The sequence below is a fragment of the Pituophis catenifer genome, unplaced genomic scaffold (genome assembly GCF_029215685.1).
Source record: "Pituophis catenifer annectens isolate HBS135680 unplaced genomic scaffold, rPitCat1.0.hap2 SCAF_4, whole genome shotgun sequence".
Classification (NCBI taxonomy): domain Eukaryota; kingdom Metazoa; phylum Chordata; class Lepidosauria; order Squamata; family Colubridae; genus Pituophis; species Pituophis catenifer.
In genome coordinates, this window is record NW_027256884.1 from 81280624 (window position 1) to 81289731 (window position 9108).

The following is a 9108-nucleotide window of genomic DNA, read 5'->3' on the forward strand; positions in this document are numbered from 1 at the left end:
GCTATAGTTAAAATTCAAAGTATTTTTACAAGCGCCACTTTAAATCGGAAGTGAATCCTTCTGTTTCCGGTAGGCGTACGGGCCATCGGTTAAAAGAGTTTTTCCGAGTTTTTAAATATCCTTTCCTCATTAGAAAAGAGCCGGAAAGGAATTTCGAGTAGCTCCGCTAGAGAGAAGGTGAAGGTGAGCCGTGTTTAGATAAGATAAGTCACCGGAGACGGGCGGTCAAAAAATAAAATTCCCGAAACCCATTGCGACTTTCGGTGTCGGGGCGGGGCCTTTTGACTGCAGGCTCCAGGAAGGTGACCGATCGTGGTGGTGCTCCTTGAGGAGTGGAGACCGGTAAAAGAAGGCTGAAAGAGCAGCCGTCTCCTCTGAAGGATTTCGGCTTTAGGTAGTTTAATCCCGTTTCTCTCTTTTCCCCCCCAATCGCATTGTTCCGAATCGTCTCTCCCTCCATATTCTGGTTTCTAGAACGATGCAGGCTTTAAGCGAAGGGGCTCCAGTTAGCGACAGGTAAACCGCTAAATTCGTCCATCCCGAAGCCGGTGCGTTAATTTGGCCGCAGTATGTGGGGATCGCGGAAATAATACCCGGCGCATCAGAAGGGATCATATTAGGGAAAGTGGGATTGGGGAATGCGAAGTAGGTTGCTATGGTGGCTTGAACTTCCAGAGTGCTGGACAGGAGGAGTTTTCTAGAGCAGCAAAGACAAGGCCAGTGCCAGCTGATGACCATAGGCTTGGGCATTATGCCTTCAGCGGCTTTTCTTCTGACGCAATATCGTAACTTCTGTCCTTTCTACCTTTACTAGACCCGTTTTTGTTTTTCGGTGGTGAAGGATGAAGTGAGTGCTATTGCCGCTTTTTTTTTTTTGTTTGTTTGTTTGTTTCCACTCGCTCGGGAGAGACAAATGAATGGGTGCCTGCAACAAAAAACCGACTACTGTAGTAACAGTACTCTGATCTTGATAATAGAATGGGCCTCCAAAGCTATTCATTGATGGCAACTTTATTAGCTCCCCTGTAAATCTTTCTTTGATCTTGCCTGTAATCCAAATCCCTCAAACAGCTTCGAGTTTAAAGTATTTAATGCTTCTGTAATGAGCAGACACTTCCAGGACACTTACTGAATATTTAACATCAGTATACTTTGGATTTTAATGCTGGAATTCAGTTTCTTTAAGCAATTTATTATTTTACCCAAACTGTAAGCCTTTTAACATTCTCATAGATTGTTGTTAAATGATAAGTAAGCTGCTCCTTCAGTATTTACGAAAAAATTACAAATGATTAAGGAAAATGAAAACATTTCTGTCCTACCTAGCTCAGTTAAGAACTGTCATTTTATTAATTGCTGATAGAGTTTAGTATTGATAGTATTATCAATAAAATGAGTCGTTTAAATGAGTCGTTTATGCAGAAATATTTTTGCATAAGGAGATGTCTGATGGAGAGGCAACTAATCTGCCAGTTGATGTGATTGAGTAATTTGATTTGGGGTGGGGCTCCATCTGCAACCTACTAGAATTGCCCAAACTGGACATCCTATTGATTTTTGTTTTAAAAGTAAGAAGCTAATTGGCAAAGTAGTATATTATTGCCTTAGTCGTTTTTGTTACTACTGGTTATATTTATTTACCTGACTTTTATGCCCATAAATTAGAATAATTCAAGGTGATTTACCATAAAACACAGCAAAATCATCAGAATCCAAAGATACAAAAATTAAATGAGTGAATGGGAAGTGTCCTCTTCATCCAGAGCTTTACTGCAAATTAGTCTTATTGAAATATTTGTATTGTATTTATACTTACAGGTGTGATTTTTGTTGGTGATATTTTTATCTCTGTAGTTGATTGTCTAGTTGTTTTCCTTTTTTTCTGTTTTTTTAAATTGTTAGCTGCCCAGAGTCACTTGTTAGAGGCAGGCAACATATACACTAAATAAATAAATACAAGCTTTAGTATCACTGGGCTGTATTCCAAATAACTTGGCAGACGACCTATTCAAAAAGTCAAGTTTATACAAATAGTTCTTGACTTATGACCACAATTGGGACTAGAATTTCTATTTCAGTCATTAAGTGAATCACTGTGGTTGTTATGCAAATCCAGGTTCCCCATGTTTTTTTGATGGAAATTAGTAAAAAGTTGCAAATTGTGATCATGTTACTGCAGGATGCTGCAACTAGTCACAAATATGAGCTAGTTGCAACGCATCTGAATTGCGATCATATGACTACAGGGGTATAATGGTCATAAGTGCAGTACAGGTCATGCATCACCTTTTCCAAGGCCATTGTACCTTTGAACCATCATTAAACAGTCATAAATCAAGAATTACCTGTTCTACTGTTGTAAAACACAATATGGATGGGACCAAATGGTTCTCTGGGAAATAGTATTTTAGAGTAAATGAACAGCAAAGGGAAGGCACATTATCGCATAATATTGTTTAAATGAAGGGATTCAGGAATACCATCCTGTGAGATCATTTAAGACAAGTGGAGAAAGGTAAGTCCTTTAGTCATGTAGGGCTTGATAGATGAAAACCAGCTCAATGAACTGCATCCAGAAACTCGTATCCCATGGAGCTCACTGGATATAACACAGTTATTGTGACAACACAGCAAAATTGTCACATAGAAATATCGAGGTGTATTCATAATTGATTATGAGGGCACATTCTGGATCAGCTAAAGCTTCAGAATGGTCTTCGTTGGTGGCCCCATGTACAACATATTGCAGTTATTTAAGAAAGAGATACTTAGACATGAGCAGTCCAGGAAAGGGCGCAGTGGCACATAGGACAAGACTATTCTGGCCATGGCTGCCATTGAATGAGATACTATCTAATGGAATAATGGCTGTCTGAAATTATTTGCCAGATTTATCTATAGCTTTCTACTACTTGGATTTTAAGAGGTCGGCAATGAAACAAATAAAATGAAACAAACCATTAAAAATCAAATGCCAATCATTAGTATACTGAAGGAAGATATTGTGATGTGATGAGCAGAGCAAAATTCATAATAGTTTTGAAGTGGCAACTTGGAAGTTCCTTCTTGTGGGGTGAATTTAAATTTGAAGCAGGTTTCCCAACGTATCTCAGACTATATAGTGCTCATATCAAAATAAATAAATTGCATTTCAGATGTAATATCTTTTGTCTTTCTAGGTGAAAATTTGGCAAATTTATCATGATTCTTCAACAGCTCTTTAGATTTTCTTCCATTTTCCGTTCAGCCCTATCTGCCCAGTTGCATAGAAATATTGGCTTTTCTGCCATTGCATTTAATAAAGCAAAGGAACTTGATCCTGTACAGAAGCTCTTCTTGGACAAGATTAGAGAATATAAAACCAAGAGCCAGTAAGTTAATCATCAGTTCATTTATATGAGCAACTACTTTTACTACTCACACTTCCTGCAAGTTATTTTATAGTATTATTTAAATGTCAGGTATATGTGTTTAATTAAGGGATAATATGATTTTTTTTTTATTTGTTACTATTTTTTGATGAAATCCATGGATTGAAAGATTTTGAGATGATGGATTTAATTTTATATAGGTTAAGTTATATAAGAGTTAGATAATACACTTTCTCTCTCCATCTACTTTATCCTTGAATGAGATAATGCACAGCATCCCTCTGACCTCCCACCCAGAGAGTCTGAGACTAATAAATTAATTGAAAGGTAGAAAAGCTCCCAGGTCATTATCTTCAATAAATGAACAAGTGTGTTTTTGACTCATTTGTGTAATTGGGTTCTCTTTGTCTAATTTTAGGACTTGTGTGGAGAATACATTGCATTTCAAGTCATATTTATGCAGAAATATTAAAAGTTGAAAATGGTTCACTAACTTTTAAGCACCATTGTAAATCTGTATCCCAATGCGGTACAATGCACATATACACGCACACAGTGACCTAAAACTCCTGGATATTGTCCAATGTAAATTTTGGAAGCACTCTTCCAGCTTCCATGTTGTATTTCAAACATTCTAATTCACATAGAAACAGGAGTGTGATCCCTTTGGAATCAATAGTCTAAGTTTGTTATCTTTCTTTTTGGTTTAAACTTCTATTTTTTATTGGCTCATTAATGCTTGATTTTGCATCAAGATGTGATGTAAATATCACAGCTGACCTGTGCTGTGGGGCCTTTGTATCCATTCTTTGCTACTTCTAGACCTAAAGACCAGGGTAGATTTGATTTAAATCAAGTCAATTTAAATCAAGGGTCTGGATGGGAGTCAACAGGCTCAGACTTAACCCAGACAAGACTGAGTGGCTGTGGGTATTGCCTCCTAAAGACTATGTTGATTGTCCATCCTTGGTTCTGGGAGGGGAGAAATTGTCCCCCTTAGAACGGGTTCACAATTTGGGTGTCCTCCTAGACTCACAGCTAAGATTAGAGCAACATCTGACAGCTGTGGCTAGGGGGACCTTTGCACAGGTTCACCTGGTGCACCAATTGCGACCCTACTTGGATCAGGAGGCTCTCCTCATGGTCATTCATGCCCTTGTCACCTCATGGTTAGATTATTGCAATGCGCTCTACATGGGGCTACCCTTGAAAAGTGTTCGGAGACTACAGTTGGTCCAGAACGCAGCCACGCGAGCTGTCGTGGGTGCACCTAGGTACACCCACATTACACCAATTCTCCGCGAGCTGCACTGGCTCCCTATTGGTCTCCGGTCACAATTCAAGGTGTTGGTTATTACCTTTAAAGCCCTACATGGTTCAGGGCCAGGGTATCTTCGAGACCACCTTCTACCGCATAACTCCCAACGACCGGTAAGATCCCACAGAGTTGGTCTCCTCCGGGTCCCATCAGCTAAACAATGCCGGCTGACGGGCCCGTGGGGGAAGGCCTTCTCTGTGGCTGCCCCAGCTCTCTGGAACCAGTTACCTCCTGAGGTCCGGACCATCCCCACCCTATTGGCCTTCCGAAAAGCGGTGAAGACCTGGCTTTTCCAGCAGGCCTGGGGCCGTTGATCTCGCTCTTGCGATCCGGCGAGATCCGGCCATGAATGGTGTAAATGAGTTTTAATGTTTTTAATGTTTTTAATTTTAAAATGTTTTTATAATGATTTTAAATGCATTGTGAGCTGCCCTGAGTCTTCGGAGAGGGGCAGCATACAAATTGAATTAATAAATAATAAATAAATAAATTACTAGTAAAAAGGCTTGATTTAAATCTATTCAATTTAAATTTTTAAAGAGCAACCATCATTTCTGTCCCGGAGAAGCTCCTCTGACCCGCTGTTGATTCACCGACAGTCCCAATATTGCAGAATATACAGCCTCATGCTACATAACTAAGCATTTCATGCTGAATAAACTAAATTATTAATGTATTTTAAATAAAAAACTACCTTTAGATAGATTTTTACTCCAAAAGCATTTTATTAAAATAAATTTAATAAAAATTAAAAAAAAAGGATTTTTAATTTTTTTTTTTTTAATCATCAATTTTTATCCACCCTACTAAAGACAGCAAAAGGTGAGATTTGCCAAAGGGTCTATGATATTGCTCTTCAGACGAGCACTATAAGCAATTTACAAGAATGGGTTCCTTTCTGGAAACCATTAGAAAATTCTTTTATTCTCTTGTCTAAATTTTATCAATTTTGTTTTGCTTTTTTATATTTTGATCTTTTTGTTTAATATATGTATAAATTTTAATTGGTAGGATTGTATGGTTTTATTATTCTTATTGTTTTTGAGTCTGCTTTTATATGTTGCTTTGGGATTATACAGTGGGTATAAAGTCAACACACCCCTATAAAAGTGCCAGGTTTTGAGATGAAAAAAAAATCAGACCAAGATAAATCACTTCAGAATTTTTTTCTACCTTTATTATAAGAACCCAGACCAGAATCCAATTGAAAATCTGGGAAGTAACCTGAAGAGGGCTGTGCACAGGAAATGCCCTTAAAATCTTCCAGATTTCGAGCGCTTTTTTAAAGAAGAATGGGCAAAGATTCCCAAGGCAAGATGTGCCACACTGATAAGCTCCTACTACAAAAGACTGAATGCTGACAAAAAATCAAGTGCTTCAATTATAAAGATGTGCACATCTATGCAACCACATTATTGTAAGTTTATTATCATCTTCCCCTAAAAGATTTCAATTTGCTTTTCAATTGAATTGTAGAGTTTATATGTTATATTAAAGGTGAAAAAAATCTGAAGTGATTTATCTTGGTCTGATTTTTTAATATTTCTAACACCTAACATTTTAACAGGTGTATAGACTTTCCGTATCCAATATAGTTACTTTGTTGATCATTGTCCATAAATGGCAAAACTGAATTAATGTATGATGGTGCATATGTTAATATATGATGGTGCATATGTTATTAATACACTTCCTGAAGGAAGGATAAATCCTGGGATTCTCCATACACGACCCACTAATGGACTGCTTCAACAATTGTAGCAGGAACAATTGAGCAGGAAATATTAGGTTTAAAGTCAGCTTGTATCTTAAGTTACCTTTCCCCCCAAATAGTGTTGAAGTACGCACTGTAGTCATATATGACAGGTTATATCTTCTGTGATGTTTCTAGCATCAGCAAGCTTTGCCAACTAGTAAACTATCCATTGTAGCTTAATTTATTTTCTGTTAGCCTATGCTGTAATGTTACTAAATTTCCTACAAGAATCCTTCTTCCCTAATGTTATCTTCCATTTTCGGGCAAATTGAGCAGGTACTCAAGCAGAGTACTTTGTCAGGTCCCCCCCCCTTTTTTTTTTTATTGATGCATATAACTGTATAGATGCAAATACTGTACTTTCAAAAAAAAGTCTGTAGCCTCCCAGTGTTGTCCAAGAATAAAGTGGAGAGTGGCGGAGGCATACTAGAAAATGAAATTGAGGCTGCAATTTTTCTTGTAAGCATGCTATTTTAAAATTAAAATTGTGGAGCAGGAAATATTCCAAAGCAGGCCTGGGGATTTTATGGCCCACAGGCCACATCCGGCCTTTCAACTGTATTTATCTGACCTGCGGCAACAGCGGAAGCAAGAAGGGTCCTTCCACAACAGGCCCAGTTTCTGATGTGGCCCCCTTGGGAAAATTTATTGCCCACTCCTGTTCCTAAGAGATATGTGTAGGTACATTGATTCCAATAGGTGCCAAAGATGTCAATGGGTGATAAGTTGGAAACCCTATATATATATTGTGTTTGGTTTAAGATTGTTCTGCAAGTATATTGGTGACTGATAATTCAATTTAGAGTTTTCTGATTAATCAATTTGTTAATAGCATTTTCCTATGGCTTTTTTCTCATAATTTAGCAGTTATGCAGCAAATGATCTAAAAGCTATTATGAATTTGTTTATGTATTGTAAATCTGGTAATCATTGTCATTGTCATCGTTGTCATTCTGTTTGTGCTTAAAGTAAATAAATTGTAGATTCCCCCCCTCCCCCCCAAAAAATTTTGGAATTCTCATACAGGGATCTTTTTAAAAAAATGTTACCAGGTTTTTGTATTTATTTGAAAAATAACAGTTCTTGTATTTTTAGAAAAACTGGTGGCCCTGTTGATGTTGGTTCAGAATATGAGAAAGAGCTAAATGAGCAAACTGAGAAACTCGCACGAGTATATGGCGGAGGAGACATGACCAAATTTCCGGAGTTCAAATTTGAAGGTAAGGTTTTAGAAATGTGCCCATTACAGGTAGTCCTCGATTTACAGTCATTTGTTTAGTAACTGAAGTTACAACAGGACTGGAAAAAGTCACTGAAGATCAATTATCACACTTATGACCTTGCAGCATCCCCATGGTGATCAGAATTTGAACACTTGCAAATCAGCATGTATTTACAACAGTTGCAGCATCCTGGAGTCATGTAGTCTCAATGTGTGACTTTCCCAGTTGGCTTCCAACAACACGTAAGATCAAAGGGGAAAGCTGGATTTGCTTAACATCCATGTGATCCACTTAACAATGCCTTGCTTAGCAACAGAAATTCTGTTGCTCATTGTGCTTGTAAGTCAAGGATTACCTGTATTAATATATAATGTGATTAAAATCTGAAGTTATAGTTCACTAATGGTGACAATATAATTACAGGCAATAGATTATGTGCAGCATTCCTGATTGAGGCAAAAATGTGCTTCAGGGTGCAAACACCTTTCTACTCCTTAAAGCACCTATACCTTTTTCTATATGGTTTCCTTGGTTGCTACCTTCCATGGTTATTATATGATCCCATTAAAAGATGTCTTCCTACAGACTGGCCAAAAGACACCCAGCTAGCTTCATGTCTAAGGCAGGACTAGAACTCATAGTGTCCTGGGTTCTAGTCTGGTGCCTTAACCACTACACCAAACTGGCTTTCTATTCAGACCTAGCAGGCAGTAATTAATATATTTGAATTCTAAATGTAGTTTAGTGGTTCTGAATTGTTTTAAAACAACTCAATTACCAAATTGTAATTTCAATACATTTATGAAACATATCCAAATATTAATACTCAGTTTAAAATAAAATTGTAGAAGCCCGCGTTTTCATATTCTTGGCACAATAATAATTATTCTTTTTCCAACAATATCTATACACATTCACACTTGGTATCTTTGTGTTTAATTTTTATATCGGCTACAATTAATGTAAGGGGTTTTTTGTTTGTTACTATATTTTATGGAACTTCCTAAAATTCCCTTTTGTTATTTCAGATGGTAGCTTTATTGAGCAACAACTCAGCAAGCTTTATTTTTGCATAATTCAATTTCAGTGATTCGTACCTCTAGTATGTAAAAAAGTAGAATCCAATGTTGCTTTTTGATGTTGATTACTTGAACATTTTTATGCCACGGTATATCACAAGCAAATGCTACATTTATTTGCTCTTATCTAAAAAAATGTATGTTGAACAGTATGACTTTATTTCTGGTACATGGCAATGGGAATCAAGTTAGAAAACTATTTTCAAAATAAACTTAACAAGATTTTTTTTCTACTCAACAGAACCCAAATTCGATGAAGGTCAGAAGTGATGTGATCACATGCATATGAATCGTTCGGTTGGACATATTGAGTTGCAGTTATAACTTAAATAAACAGTTCAATGCTAACCGTGTGCACTGG

General features: G+C 37.2%; 1 protein-coding gene across 2 annotated transcripts; it reads left to right on the forward strand.

Moving 5' to 3' along the window:
• The first annotated feature begins 94 nt into the window (after nt 1-94).
• Nucleotides 95-9095, forward strand: ATP5PF (ATP synthase peripheral stalk subunit F6). Of its 2 annotated transcripts, none has more exons than XM_070942648.1 (4): nt 95-183; nt 3180-3371; nt 7541-7665; nt 8989-9095. In XM_070942648.1, the coding sequence occupies exons 2-4, from the start codon at nt 3202-3204 to the stop codon at nt 9015-9017; spliced, it is 324 nt and encodes a 107-aa protein (XP_070798749.1). In that variant the 5' UTR covers nt 95-183; nt 3180-3201; the 3' UTR covers nt 9018-9095. The 2 variants fall into 2 exon arrangements, with proteins under 2 accessions (XP_070798749.1, XP_070798748.1); XM_070942647.1 differs by lacking the exon at nt 95-183 and adding an exon at nt 270-394.
• The last annotated feature ends 13 nt before the right edge of the window (nt 9096-9108 follow it).